Source organism: Eleginops maclovinus, chromosome 9 (assembly GCF_036324505.1).
Source record: "Eleginops maclovinus isolate JMC-PN-2008 ecotype Puerto Natales chromosome 9, JC_Emac_rtc_rv5, whole genome shotgun sequence".
Lineage (NCBI taxonomy): Eukaryota > Metazoa > Chordata > Actinopteri > Perciformes > Eleginopidae > Eleginops > Eleginops maclovinus.
The window spans coordinates 26708643-26725271 of record NC_086357.1 but is presented as its reverse complement, the minus strand read 5'-3'; the positions used below and the strand labels follow the sequence as shown (position 1 = coordinate 26725271).

Below are 16629 nucleotides of genomic sequence, written 5' to 3'. Positions count from 1 at the left end.
AGACTCTACATACTGATATACACCTGAACATCAGCAGGAGAGGACTCTTTAAAGTAGAGACTCTACATACTGATATACACCTGAACATCAGCAGGAGAGGACTCTTTAAAGTAGAGACTCTACATACTGATATACACCTGAACATCAGCAGGAGAGGACTCTTTAAAGTAGAGCCACTACATACTGATATACACCTGAACATCAGCAGGAGAGGACTCTTTAAAGTAGAGACACTACATACTGATATACACCTGAACATCAGCAGGAGAGGACTCTTTAAAGTAGAGACACTACATACTGATATACACCTGAACATCAGCAGGAGAGGACTCTTTAAAGTAGAGACTCTACATACTGATATACACCTGAACATCAACAGGAGAGGACTCTTTAAAGTAGAGACACTACATACTGATATACACCTGAACATCAGCAGGAGAGGACTCTTTAAAGTAGAGACACTACATACTGATATACACCTGAACATCAGCAGGAGAGGACTCTTTAAAGTAGAGACTCTACATACTGATATACACCTGAACATCAACAGGAGAGGACTCTTTAAAGTAGAGACACTACATACTGATATACACCTGAACATCAGCAGGAGAGGACTCTTTAAAGTAGAGACACTACATACTGATATACACCTGAACATCAGCAGGAGAGGACTCTTTAAAGTAGAGACACTACATACTGATATACACCTGAACATCAGCAGGAGAGGACTCTTTATAGTAGAGACTCTACATACTGATATACACCTGAACATCAACAGGAGAGGACTCTTTAAAGTAGAGACACTACATACTGATATACACCTGAACATCAGCAGGAGAGGACTCTTTAAAGTAGAGACTCTACATACTGATATACACCTGAACATCAGCAGGAGAGGACTCTTTAAAGTAGAGACACTACATACTGATATACACCTGAACATCAGCAGGAGAGGACTCTTTAAAGTAGAGACTCTACATACTGATATACACCTGAACATCAGCAGGAGAGGACTCTTTAAAGTAGAGACTCTACATACTGATATACACCTGAACATCAGCAGGAGAGGACTCTTTAAAGTAGAGACACTACATACTGATATACACCTGAACATCAGCAGGAGAGGACTCTTTAAAGTAGAGACACTACATACTGATATACACCTGAACATCAGCAGGAGAGGACTCTTTAAAGTAGAGACTCTACATACTGATATACACCTGAACATCAGCAGGAGAGGACTCTTTAAAGTAGAGACTCTACATACTGATATACACCTGAACATCAGCAGGTCTTCAGGGGGGGGGGGTCTTTGATCCTGCAGGAGGTGAAGTAGTTCTCACCTTGCATTTTGTGTTTGCAGCATGCAGGATGGGGCGGGGCTTCCTCCGTAAACGCCAACACAATGCTGCTGCGCTATCCCCGCAACACGCCTCAGGAAGTCATTAAGGCTTTCCCAGAGGTGGAATGTGACTCAGTACATTTACTACCCAGAAACATGTCCCCTGTGGCTGTTACAGTGAATTAGGCGGTCATTAGATTGGCATTTCCCCAATGGATTGATGTTTTGTTTCGTAGAAATAGTAGAAATGTTCTCGCACTGACCTTGAGATCCACCTGAGATCTTCAAAATGAATGGACGCAAATCTTCTTGTCTGAAAAGTCAGAACCATGTTTGTTTTTTAGGTGAAAAAGACGTAAACAAAGTTCAAAGTTGCTCCGATAGTCTCTGTAGTGATCGAGTCTTGCAGGGAGGACACAGAGGGTCATTGTCAGGTTTCTTGTCACAGGAATTCTGGGAATTTTGATCCCGGCTCTGATCTGTGCGACAAGTCAACCTGTTGTTTCCCAGGAAGAAAGGGTCTCACATCAGACACAATAGTAACATATTTATGTCACTACTTCAAACTCTCTGTAAGAGTAAAGGAAATACAAATTAAGACAAAACTGATTTCTGTTCAACTTTTTAGACCACCTGTTTTTCCCCTGCTTTTCTAGCCTTTCCTGTAGTGTGTTACACAGGTTTGTGTGCATGTCAATGGTCTGCAAAGGCTAAAATCTCAAAGTTTCTCTACTGTTACTTTTACAATCCTACTTGTCATGCGTCGCTTCAATAAATAACTCCATCTCCGGTATCTCAGATAAACACAGTAAAAAAAGAAGTACCTCAGAATTAAACTTAAGTAGAGAGTGAATATATTTAGTTACATTCCACGTCTGGTAAACACCCATACACACACACACACACACACACACACACACACACACACACACACACACACACACACACACACACACACACACACACACACACACACACACATTTAACCCCCCCATGTAAAGGGAAGTGTGAGACTTTGATGTTGTGCAGCAAATACTATCTCCCTGAACACACCTTCCCCCCCACTGCCCCCCTCCCCCTCTCCCTCCCCCTTTTTGTTGTGACATTGACCTGACCTTGACTGTCCTACTGTAGGTATTTGCTGCCCCCCCCCCCCCCCCCCTTGTCACTCTGACATTGTGTGGATAAAGCTGTCACGGACACTTCCTCTCAGGAAGGGCATCCAGGTTCAGACCCGGCTCCTTATCAGTGATAAAGCTAATCCTTCAGAGGCGAGCGCGCCCCCCTGATCCAACGCACTGTGAGAAAAGAACAAATACAGGGGGGGGGGGAGTAAAGGGGGAGAAAAACTGAGAAAAATAAGGAGTTGGAGGGAGGGAAAAGGCGGGAAAAGACTCTGAAAAAACGTTTTGATTCAGAATTCCTTTATTTATCCTGCAAATTGGAATTGTTCATTATTACAACAGCAGATAAAGTAAAGACAATAGACCTACATATTACACACTAAAAAAACTAAGTATGCACCCGTTATTAATAACTAAAAACACAAGAAGTGAAAACAACAGCAGATAAGTTCACCGGGTGAAAAAAGCAGCAGAATTTAAACAACTTCTATTGAAATACGTTCAGTCATTTCATTTCATATAGCTGACGGTCTTATCCAGAGCGACGAAACAATAAGTGCAACAAACACAGAGAATCAAACTCCGCACAACAAGGAAAGGTCCGATATATTCACTTCAAGCAAGTCCTGCCACTGGAAGCAGGGACGGATTAAGAGTCATTGGGCCTGTGAAGCCCCCCCACCCCCCACCCCCCCAAAAAAAAGAAGCACCACGCTAACCCTCACGCGCAAATCAGCGGTGTTAAAGGTTGCGCTAAAAGCACAGTCGAATTGTATTCACGTGTATCTTGAGGATTTACAACAAGTCAAAGAACACACATAAGCACACAAGTCAAACATAAGCAGGCGCAATGCAAGGGGCCCAAACCCCTACATCACACAGATCACATCACTCATAAGGAAGCTGCTTGAAATCATGCATTGTCATCAAGGCTTGACAATATTCTAACCTTCGAAAGGGGGGCCAGATGCAAAAGGTTGGGAACCCCTGCTTTATGGTATATCCTACCCCATTCTAACTGATTTAAGGGCCCTTTTCCGATATTAGGGATGAATAACATTGATAAGCTGTGGTTCAGGAGCACTGTATGACCTATCATATTTGATTTGGGTGGGGGCTTTAACGTATGAATTAATTACACAACCCGTGGCATATGATCAAGGGGCCCTATTGAGATATATTACATAATGTAACCAATGTTATGGCTTCAGGGCCCCTTTAATTGTATTATGTTGTTGAGACAATATTGAAATGGTAGCGCGGAGGCTTGGGCTTCAGGGCCCCCTTGGCCCTTGGGCCCCTGGGCCTGGGCCCGGTAGGCCTGTGCAGTAATCCATCCTTGACTGGAAGAGCTGCTGGCTGAGTGACAAAGCCTAAGCTAACTCTAAAAAGTGCTTTTAATTGCCAAGATGCAACGAAACTGAAGCGTTCTCAGTTTGCAACGGAAGTTATGCAGAGTTTCTGCTGTCCTGAGGTCAATGGGGAGCTCGTTCCACCAATCAGGAGCCAGGATAGCAACCTTCTCTGAGGGGGGTTAAACATTCCTCTGCAGTCTACAATCATGTGTATTTTAAATGACCACTGACTCAATATATCTTTCTTATGCTCAGCTGTGCTAAACGAAAGGATAGGACGGCCAAATTACACTGGCAAATACAGTGGGGCAAAAAAGTATTTAGTCAGCCACCAATTGTGCAAGTTCTCCCATTTAAAAAGATGAGAGAGGCCTGTAATTTTTATCATAGGTATACCTCAACTATGAGAGACAGAGTGAGAAAAAAAAATCCAGGAAATCACATTGTCTGATTTTTAATGAATTAATTTTCAAATTATTGTGGAAAATAAGTATTTGGTCAATAACAAAAGTTCATCTCAATACTTTGTTATATACCCTTTGTTGGCAATGACAGAGGTCAAACGTTTTCTGTAAGTCTTCACAAGGTTTCCACACACTGTTGCTGGTATTTTGGCCCATTCCTCCATGCAGATCTCCTCTAAAGCAGTGATGTTTTGGGGCTGTCGCTGGGCAACACGGACTTTCAACTCCCTCCAAAGATTTTCTATGGGGTTGAGATCTGGAGACTGGCTAGGCCACTCCAGGACCTTGAAATGCTTCTTACGAAGCCACTCCTTCGTTGCCCTGGCGGTGTGTTTGGGATCATTGTCATGCTGAAAGACCCAGCCACGCTTCATCTTCAGTGCCCTTGCTGATGGAAGGAGGTTTTCACTCAAAATCTCACGATACATGGCCCCATTCATTCTTGCCTTTACATGGATCAGTCGTCCTGGTCCCTTTGCAGAAAAACAGCCCCAAAGCATGATGTTTCCACCCCCATGCTTCACAGTAGGTATGGTGTTCTTTGGATGCAACTCTGCATTCTTTCTCCTCCAAACACGACGAGTTGAGTTTTTACCAAAAAGTTCTATTTTGGTTTCATCTGACCATATGACATTCTCCCAATCCTCTTCTGGATCATCCAAATGCCCTCTAGCAAACTTCAGACGGGCCTGGACATGTACTGGCTTAAGCAGGGGGACACGTCTGGAACTGCAGGATTTAAGTCCCTGGCGGCGTAGTGTGTTACTGATGGTAGCCTCTGTTACTTTGGTCCCAGCTCTCTGCAGGTCATTCACTAGGTCCCCCCGTGTGGTTCTGGGATTTTTGCTCACCGTTCTTGTGATCATTTTGACCCCACGGGGTGAGATCTTGCGTGGAGCCCCAGATGGAGGGAGATTAGCAGTGGTCTTGTATGTCTTCCATTTTCTAATAATTGCTCCCACAGTTGATTTCTTCACACCAAGCTGCTTACCTATTGCAGATTCAGTTTTCCCAGCCTGGTGCAGGTCTACAATTTTGTCTCTGGTCTCCTTTGACAGCTCTTTGGTCTTGGCCATAGTGGAGTTTGGAGTATGAGTGTTTGAGGTTGTGGACAGGTGTCTTTTATACTGATAACGAGTTCAAAAAGGTGCCATTAATACAGGTAACGAGAGGAGGACAGAGGAGCCTCTTAAAGAAGAAGTTACAGGTCTGTGAGAGCCAGAAATCTTGCTTGTTTGTAGGTGACCAAATACTTATTTTACCGAGGAATTTACCAATTAATTCATTAAAAGTCCTACAATGTGATTTCCTGGATTTTTTTTCTCATTCTGTCTCTCATAGTTGAGGTATACCTATGATAAAAATTACAGGCCTCTCTCATCTTTTTAAATGGGAGAACTTGCACAATTGGTGGCTGACTAAATACTTTTTTGCCCCACTGTATGTGAGCCAGGTAAAGTGAAAAGCTCTGTCAATGTGTATGCATTAATGCTATAGCGATTAATCTAAAACCTTAAAAGCTATGCAGATCAATCACAGGCCAGAAGTCGGGACAATTGCATTCAGGCTCGACTGTCTATCCAATATTTGGGACGTTGAAATGTAAGCATCGGATTTGACCATTCAAATGTTTTGAAGTGGAATTTCTAGATCTGAATTGTATCATTGAATATGTGCAGCCTGAATATGTTTAGTTTGAAATGTTGAAACTTGAATTTTGAGATCTAAAAATAAAAAAATCCGGAGCAATTCAGAAACATGGGATTTCTAAATAAAATATTTCATTGCTATAAATTCGGTGGCTGATAACAGTCAGATCCTTCTGTCTCTTATTGAATCACATCAGGAACCCAGAAAACTGCTGTTTTGCTGCAACCATCACTTCTTTCAAACCAAGATGTTTCATTTTGCTGCTGCTTTCTGTTAGATCCCATAGCTTTTTCCTCAAACACTTTAATTAGTGTGTTTCTCCTTCCTGTTGTGTTGTGTTTAATGTCTTCTAATGACTGTTTTTAGTGTTTGTATTTATGATTGTATAGTGTGTTTCTGTTGTGCTTTAGCTTAAAGCTTTGAATGTCTTTTGCAAAGCATGAAATGTGAGATATAGAGGTATTCAGGTATCGGGGATGTTGTTGGTGATGTGCACGGAGAAAGAGAAGAGGAGTTTTTGAGATACCTCTGGAACAGAGTGCTGGACAACTGTACATTTTCTTCCACCATCCAAGAAAAAAGAACAACCACATAAACATTCTCTTGATGGAAAAGGAGCTTCAAGTTCAAAGAGGTTTCAGGTGTGTGACGTTGGAGAGCAGGTGATGCGAGCGTGTGCAGACAGAGAGGCAGCAGGGGGGACCTTCACAGAGTAATCTGGTTACAGATAAATGTGTTGTGCCGCTCCGTGTGGGAACACAGGTCTCCGTGGGATGACCCGGGGGTTAAGTGCGTTACACAAAGAGCAGTGTGCACACACACACACACACACACATATGTCAGAGGGTCACCGCAGGGTCCCGTTGTCCAGGACTCTGTGACACAGATAGAGCTGTCGCAGAGAGGAAGTCAAACCTTTCCTTCAGAAAACAACCTGCCATACATCTCACTTTATCTCAGGACGGACCCGGGCAGCGGGACGTATAGAAGGAGGAAGTGAGATGTCAGGAACAAGTGAGGGATGTTCAAGATGTGGCTTTTGTCACGTAGCTCAAAGTATAGAGAGTTATGCAACAGCTGCTTACTGATTTCATTTAAAGCGGCCCTTTCCTTTTCCTGTTGTGTGTTATGTAGGTTTTTGTGGAGATATTTCAGGACAAAGCGTCAAACTCCGGGCAAAAACATTCAGATTGTACGAAGTCTATGAGAAAATTGTCCTACTTATAACTTGTTTCTTCACCTCGGTAAACATTTCCCAGAAGAAGTAAGGGTCCCAATCCTTCCATACAAGTCTTCTTCAACAGAGCATGAAACAAATATCAAATGAAGATGCTTTTTGGTGTTTTCCATTTCCTGTAGTGTGTTGAAACCCCTCCATTGGACTCCTTTGTTTACTTCCTGAATATAGTGACATCACTTTGTAACACTCACGCTTCTATTGGCTAGCGCTCTGACACAGTGTACGTGATCGGCTAAGGGGCGGGACATCTCTAAACATTTTCCAGAAGAGTAAATGGTCCTATTGGCTAGCTATCCAACACATTGTAAACTAAGGGGGCGGGACATCTCTAAGTGGTTGACCAATCTCAACAGAGGCGGCCAGCTAAGCAATCAGAGCAGACTGGGCTCTGGTTTTAGACAGAGGGGGAACATAGGAGCAGTATGAGAACAAATAAAGAGCTTTTTGAACGTTAAAGCATGCAGACATGTCCATACCACCCAAAAAAGTCACATATTAGAAGCAGGAATTAGAGAAATCACCTTAATGGTTAATAAATTGTACAATTGCAGATTCATTTTCAAGCTCCAGCACAAACAGAATATGAAGTTAACTGAATAAAGACTTCTGTTTTCTTGTTGTTTCTCTTGCGTTGAACTCCAGTGACCCATATGATTGCGCTCTATAAACGTGAGTAAACAATTCATTCATATTGAGTGTTTAACAGTCATGTCATCTCTAGAAGGAGAAGCGTTCCAGAGTCTAAATCTTTAAATCTCTCCCCCAGCATAATAAACTATATGACTTGTACGATGTGTTTTTGCAGAGTTTATATCAGCTCTTCCTCACAGAACATGGAGATAAATCAATGAATCTTGAGCCTTGAGGAGCATGCATGTGGAGTGGGAATGAGAAAAGCAGACAGTGTGCTTTTCATATCATACAACATGTGCATGCAGGGAGCAGTAATGTGAAACGCTGATGGAAGTACAGCGTGTTCTCCATGATTCATAAATCCCCAGTAATGCATCAAGCTGTTTTATACATGGAGCTGTACCCTTACCATTTCATTAGAGCCACACACACACACACACACACACACACACACACACACACACACACACACACACACACACACACACACACACACACACACACACACACACACACACACACACACACTGCTGCACCTGCACAGAAAGTAGAGCTGATCCTGTTCTACATCACACACCTGCCATTTAAAAATAAGCCACGTTGAGAGCTTCCTGTTTGGATAAAAGTGAATTTCTGGCGCTTTTATTTTGAAAAACATACCTCCACCTGTGCTTCATGCAAAGATATTGTTATTCTATGGGACATTTATTTTAAAAAAGGACTCCAGGACTAGTAGATTGGCACATTTTAACCAGAAGATGAAGAATAAGACGAATAAAATGCAGGATAATAACTGGTGTGTGACTTCACAGAATAGAATAATATAAAGAAACTAATGTGTTTTTATTTTGTGACTGATAAAATAAGAGGAGATATACTTGAGTAATCCCAAATTGGGAAACTTTAAAAGACACAGAGATGCAGTTGTTTGCCTCCAAGTGCTACAGTTTAAATCAGGAACACGGGGATCGTTTGAAGAGAATAATCCAGAAAACGCTTTGTCTGTTTAAGCTCATGACCCTCTCACACACACACACACACACACACACACACACACACACACACACACACACACACACACACACACACACACACACACACTGATCGGAGGGTCCTGCTTCCTGGCTCCCCAGGCAGCTAATTACTGAGCCTTCCACCCCGACAAAGGGAGAGGCTCTCTCCATTCAGACATATTAATCCCTCCGTTTACGGGCTGCAGCAGAGACAAGGAGCGGGGCTCGTTCTCCTCCTGCGGGCGAGGAAAACAGACAGAATATTTAGTGATGGGGAGTTTATAAGGGAGGGGGGGGAGGCAATGCATTTGTGATTCACTATGTGGGAACGCCAGGTGTATTTACACGTGCTGGTTTTCTCCCAGAAGATGTTATATCTGCTGCTGATGCAGAGTCCAGGTATCATGTGGACCTGAAGAAAGTGCATCAGTGCATCTCTAATCCAATCCTTCCACCAAATCAATCATTTAATTATGTTCCTGTGTGTAATTCAGAAAGGTAGAGGAAGTCAGAGACGGCCTTCTGCCACTGTGGCTGCTAGGTAGTGCGGTGTTAATTCAATGGGAAGGTTGTCGGTTCAATCCCAGCCCCTGGAGTCCACAGGTTGATGTATGCTTGAGCAAGATACAACACCAGGAGTCGCTCGGTGAGGGCCAACAGTGGCAGCCCCTGCTAGTGAATGAATGAGTGTGAATGGGTGAACACTGATTTGTATATTTTGAAGGGCTCTGAGGAGTCCTAAAGACTGGAAGAAGTGCAGTAAAATGACCATATTTATTTGACACAGCTCAAAGCTTCCCACACTCTTCCTCTCAGTTCAGATTTAATCTAATTTATTCCTCACATTTCGTTTTGTCCCTGTTTGACACTTAGAGTAAGTGAATTGTCCGGAGTTATTTTTAGTGCCACCTACTGAAAGGAAGTCGTAGTACAGCGGCCACAGACTCAGGCAGGTGAGTGGGATGAAGAGCCATTCACTTCACATCCGGTCCTCCCACTGGAACATAAGGATAGGAGTTGGTGTTGTGCATAGTAACTAAGTACATTTACTCAAGTACTTCAGTATATTTTTGAGGTAATTGTACTTTACTTGAGTATTTCCATGTGTTGCACCTTTGTAGTTCTACACCACTATAATTCAGAGGTAAATGGTGTACTTTTACTCCACTACATGTATCTAGTTGCTAGGCAGATTAGGATTGATGATGGTAAATATAATCTCCCTTAAATCAGACTGTAGTCCACCTGCAGTAAATCCAGCAGCTACCCTGCAGTATACAAAGCCATTCAAACTAGCTGCACCTTTACCAGCTCTGAGAACACTTTAATGATCAATCATTATAAAACATATCAGAGATATTATTCTGAAATGGACCAATCAGACAATGACTACTTTTACTGTCGCTACTTTAAGTACATTTAGAGGAGAGTACTTTCTACTTTCACTGGAGGAACATTTAGAATACTTTCACTGTGACAGAGTATTCCTACACTCTGGTACTTCTACTTTACTCAAGTACAAGACCTGAGTACTTCTACTTTACTCAAGTACAAGACCTGAGTACTTCTACTTTACTCAAGTACAAGATCTGAGTACTTCTACTTTACTCAAGTACAAGACCTGAGTACTTCTACTTTACTCAAGTACAAGACCTGAGTACTTCTACTTTACTCAAGTACAAGATCTGAGTACTTCTACTTTACTCAAGTACAAGACCTGAGTACTTCTACTTTACTCAAGTACAAGATCTGAGTACTTCTACTTTACTCAAGTACAAGACCTGAGTACTTCTACTTTACTCAAGTACAAGATCTGAGTACTTCTACTTTACTCAAGTACAAGACCTGAGTACTTCTACTTTACTCAAGTACAAGATCTGAGTACTTCTACTTTACTCAAGTACAAGACCTGAGTACTTCTACTTTACTCAAGTACAAGATCTGAGTACTTCTACTTTACTCAAGTACAAGACCTGAGTACTTCTACTTTACTCAAGTACAAGATCTGAGTACTCTACTTTACTCAAGTACAAGACCTGAGTACTTCTACTTTACTCAAGTACAAGATCTGAGTACTTCTACTTTACTCAAGTACAAGACCTGAGTACTTCTACTTTACTCAAGTACAAGATCTGAGTACTTCTACTTTACTCAAGTACAAGACCTGAGTACTTCTACTTTACTCAAGTACAAGATCTGAGTACTTCTACTTTACTCAAGTACAAGATCTGAGTACTTCTACTTTACTCAAGTACAAGACCTGAGTACTTCTACTTTACTCAAGTACAAGATCTGAGTACTTCTACTTTACTCAAGTACAAGACCTGAGTACTTCTACTTTACTCAAGTACAAGATCTGAGTACTTCTACTTTACTCAAGTACAAGACCTGAGTACTTCTTCCACCTCTGTATATTTCATGCATTTACCTGACAGCTTTATTTCTTTACATTTTAAGAACACAAACAAAGACTACGTGCAGAGAGGGACAGAGTATTCAGATCCCTCACTTAAGTAAAAGCAGCGATCAAACGTTTAATAAAGAGTTGTATATCCTGCTTGTTTCTGGAAAAAAGATCTTCAGGCAGCATTTGTTATGGAAACAAGTTCCTCTACTCCAAGAATGCATGATGAAATATATTTTGGGACCATTTAGATAGATCAAGGTAAGTTCAGTTTTGATGGAATTGGTAAGTGTCTTTTAATCGGGTATTAGCAGTTTTACTCAAGTGGAGGATCCGTGTACTTCCTCCAGCACTAACGGTACCTGAGAGGAAGTGTGTGTGTGTGTGTGTGTGTGTGTGTGTGTGTGTGTGTGTGTGTGTGTGTGTGTGTGTGTGTGTGTGTGTGTGTCAGAAAGCGTGACCACCACAAAGAGATCTGTTTTGACTAGATTCCTCGTGCCTGAGTCCTTTAGACCTGTGACATTTAATCTCACTAAGACCTCATTTACTCCGTTCACCGGGTAACAACATTCCTCAGATTAACAAGCCTGCAGAACGAGCTCCCAGAACCCCAGCGTGTACCGTCCGAGAAAACACAAACACAACGTCCAGGATTCAAAGGGACAGGACTTAGAGGTGTTATTGTCATATGCACATGAGCTTCAGCGTCTCAGGCTTCTACAAAGAGAGACAACAAAAGAAAAGCATGTGCAAGAAAAGAGTGCAGGTGACACAGCGGGGCAAACCAAATCCAGGAATAAGTTCAACAGAAAGTTAAATTAAATACTAAACAGTGGAATATAAAACTGCCTGTTGTCATATAAACCTGCACCGTCATGTGATAAACATAAGCAAATCCTCTCATATTTCAGATCTTATTTTGGCCTTATGTTAAAGTGAGAACTGTACCAACCTCCTGTAAGCAGTGTGGAAAGTAACTACACTTACTCATGTATGTACTTATTTTGACATACTTGTGCTTTGGAGAAATATACTGAATACTTGATTCAACCAAGGGGTTTTAAGAGAGTTTGAATAATTGAATAAATTAATTTAAAAAACTATTTAAATAAAAAGGTAAAATGAGGTCAAATATATAAATATAAATAAATATAAATATAAATAAATATAAAGATAAAATACAATAAAATAAAAATAATACAAAGATAAAATACAATAAAATAAAAATAATATAAAGATAAAATACAATAAAATAAAAATAATACAAAGATAAAATACAATAAAATAAAAATAATTAAAGATAAAATACAATAAAATAAAAATAATATAAAGATAAAATAAAATAAATAGAAATAAAAAATAAAGATAAAATACAATATGATAAAAATAAAAATAGAATGAAATACAGTTTATAAAAACATAAGAAATTGAAGTTAAAATGTGAAATAAAAAAGTTTAATATTCATAGAAACATAAGAATTTAAAGGGCAGTAATGAAACATGAAAATCAACAAGATTGAAATCCTCTCCAATGTATGCGTTATTGAATGTAACACTGAACACAGATATTCTTACTTCCTAAACTTAAAGTACATGCTGATTAACTTCCACTGAAGCTAAATTATAAAACATCTTCTTTTCATGGAGTATTTTCAGGCCTAAGTGTTCCTACTTCTACTTAAGTAAAGGAACTGAGTCTGTTTTCCTGAACGCTCTGTACTAACTGGTTGGAGAAAAACAGCCCCAGGTGTTTGAGCGGTTCAGTTCCTGTACAGGACAGGTTTCATTATTCGGATATTTGTTATGCAAATCTCAGGGAACTATGTGTACCTCCCTTACTTCCTGTCTGCACTGGTACTGTTTGCTTTGCTCTGTGACACTCAACAACATCTCTCTGCTGCATGACAATCTGCTGTTATGGAAAAGTTGCATTGTTATCTTGCAGAACAAACTAAGTGTGGATCACATGCTGCTGGTTCTCGGTTGGTAGTGAGGACATTGTTAGTGAGAAAAAGATTGTGTCCTCTTCGCTTCATCTCATAAATTGAATATGTTTACATTAGGGGGGTTTGATTCGAGAATGCGATTCTATTCTTTTTTATTTGCTCCTTTTTTCTTTCCTTTCTTATGTTGATATTTTACTCAAACAACAAAACCCAATATCCTTAGATTTTTGAAATGATTATTTGTATTATTATTTTCATATCTGAACACAAATAAATCCCGTTTCTAAAATGTGTTGATGTGTATTATTATATATAATTATTATTATTATCATTATTAATCATATTTGCCACATCTTATCACACATATATCCCGTTTCTAAAATATGTTGATGTATATAATAACAATTATTATAATGAATATTATTATCGTCATTATTATACATATTAATAGTATTATTATTACTAATAATTGTCTCATCTAACAACACATTATCACAGATTCAATTTGCGTTGATATCCCCCCCCCCCCGACAAAGAGCCCCCCGTTTTGACACACTGCGGCTCAGACAGTCCGGATCCAGCCCCGGCTCTGCTCCCTGTGTGCCGGCACTCCGCTCCGGGTTTTTCCTTCCGCCATGTGCGGCCCAGCTGAGGTGACTGGCAGGACTTGTTTACTGGCGGAGAAAAGAGACGGAAAGAGGGGGAACCTGAGGGAGAGCCACCGCTACACGGACCGGGAATACAAGTTTTTTACACTAAAGTCCTTTTTATGTGTGTTTACCTCATCGTTTTTCGGGAATACTGACTTTGCCCGCGTGTGTGTGTGGGTTTTTTATTTTATTTTATTTTTTAACACCGAGCTTGTTTTCCCCCCACGTTAATCTGGGAAAAAGAAACGGGGCGGCGTGGTGGGAGAGTTTCCTCACTTTATTTTTTACGCATTTTCTCTTCCTTCTTCGCGGTGCATGGGGGATAGGAAAGGAGAAAGCACCCCTAAGTTCTTTGTTTTCTTTCCCCCGTTTGGTCGTTTTATGGCTGTTCACTGGTGGTGGTGGTCAGCGAGGGTGAAGGAGTTCAGAGGAAGGTCGTAGTGGGGAAAAGCTGCACGTTTTTCCTGCACGTAGCTCCTCTTCCTGGGATGTGTTTCCATCTGAGATACCAGCAAACAGGGGGGATATAAAGACCTGTGGACTTCCAAACTCCTGATCTTGGCTTTGCATTATCGCTTTGGGTGATATCCAGCTGCAGGAGCACAAGAGGAGGATTTTCAAACACTGTGCAAAGGAAGAATACTTGTTTTTGAAGTCCCTCATTGGAGAAGTGCATTACAGGGGAATTAACCCAAGGGCCAGTGGATCTCCTCCAAACAAGCCCCCCCCCCTCCGCCCCCTGCCTGGTGGATCTTAATAACACTGTTATTTCTCACCACAATTAAACAGATGAACGTGGACTGTCGCCTCCACTTATGGAAAATGAAGATCTTTACTCACACATGTGTTGCCAGAACCCAGGATCACGTTATTTAGTGGTCTGTGTTTGTTCCAGGGTTCACAAACATCACCAACTTGCTGGCTGGGAAGATACTAGATGTATTTCTCCCCCCGGCTCAAGGGGGGGCAACGTTGAGGACCTTAATTTTTAATCATTTTGTTCAATACTTTTGATATTCCAACACCGTTTTGTGTTTGGGGTGAAATTATCGTTTCTCCCTCAAGATAGTTTTTGTTTTGAGAGGCTTCAGGAGGAGAGCACAACTTGTCAACATGAGACGGTGGACGCTGAAGCTGCGAGCACAAATTGTGTTTTTTATCATCGGCACCTGCATTATATGCCAGTGTGGACTAATCAATGGAGAAAGTGAGTAATTAATGTCTAATATTTTCCTGGCAGTGTTGCTGTGTGTTCGTCCTGGCACATATTGTACCATTTCCTTGTTTATTTGACTTTAAATTCTCTTTGGGCAACCATTTGAGTGATGTGTTTACCTTTAGTAAATACCATAACACAGATATAAAACGAGTACTATCCAGATATGTGTTGTATTTGTCATTATAGGGTGATTAACGTACATAAAGTCGGATAAAGACACTGTAAACAAACCCAATATTGCTTTATGTAGACTTAAAAATAATAGTATGATTGTTCGAGTATTGTAAACACATTTAAGTTGGTTTATCTTATTATCACGTGTGTTAGATTGATCATTATGAGGGGGTTCACTTACAAAAAGTCCAAATAAAACACCATAAACAAATCAAATATCTCCTACATAGATTCATAATAACAATAACATTATTAGTTTATTTATAAATGACGTTGAGGTAGTTCATCTCCTTCTGAAGTCTCGTAAATGCTGTGATGCTTTTAAAAGATATAGTATTTATTGTTATTTTTTGTATCAATTAATATTGTAGTCACGGGACTCTCGCCTCCATTTTTACGCATGCGTAAAAGATCCAAACAGGGTCTAATTAAGGGGCTAGTTGTTGCGTATGCGTAGCTTGGCGTTTATTATTGATATTCCTGCGTAAATATAGTGAGTAATCCCACCACCCCCCGTCTCTGAAAGCTCCATGTTTCAGCGGCCTGTGTTGTGCCGGAGCCCCAGGGCCAGATTAGACTCTGGATCTGGACTAGTGTGGTCTGCTGCAGCGAGGCTAAACTGGGAGGAGCAGGATTTGGCCCTGTGTGCGCGCCGCTAGGCCTCTCATGGCGACAGACACACACCAAAAACAACACGCACACACACATGGCGCTGCTGCAGCCTGGACGTAAACAAATTAGCCGCCGACGCTGAGAAGTCTCTTTTCTGGAGCTGGATTATCCTGCATGGCTCCTTAGCAGATAGCATGGGCGTCTTCCTCCCTGCAGCAGGACCTTCCTCCTCTGTGTGTTTTTATTTAAATGAATGATTTAAGGTTTTATTTTGTAATGTAAACAGTGCAGCGGTGCTGTGCCAGAGGGAGGTGCAGATAATGATCCCGCTGTAAACCACATAATGAGTTTAATAATGATACAGTGGAGTGATAATATGCAGTATTATGTTTTCAGCTGATGCCATTATTGCTGGTTGCTGCTGTATTATTAAATCAGTCAAATAAATGGAGGGAAAAACCATTGAAAATATATTTTTATTGACTAAAAAACAGTTAAAAATCGTATTTCTTGACAGAAAACAGTTCAGTCAAATGGAGGAAATCACTTGTCCCGGATAATTCATTATAGTAATATAAATTGATTAATAATATCCACAATATTGGTCTTTAAAGATCTATATGTGCTTCAAAAATACATGTTAAATTGGCCTAAATTATAAAGATACACCGGTTTGATTCATACATTTATTTCCCAGCTGTAAAATGAACAGAAATACGTCCAAGGCAATCATTGTAATATTATAGTAATAGAGGATTAATGAGAAAATGACCTTGTTATTTAAAGCCTCGATAATACATTTA

The 16629-nt window shown here is 40.7% G+C and overlaps 1 protein-coding gene across 1 annotated transcript in view; it reads left to right on the top strand.

Annotated features, from left to right (window-relative positions):
• Positions 1-13859: 13859 nt before the first annotated feature.
• insrb (insulin receptor b) overlaps positions 13860-16629 on the top strand; it is a 101873-nt gene continuing 99103 nt past the window's right edge. Inside the window, 1 exon segment of the mRNA XM_063892310.1 lies at positions 13860-15028. Coding sequence (XP_063748380.1) covers positions 14935-15028 — 94 coding nt within the window. The 5' untranslated portion in view covers positions 13860-14934.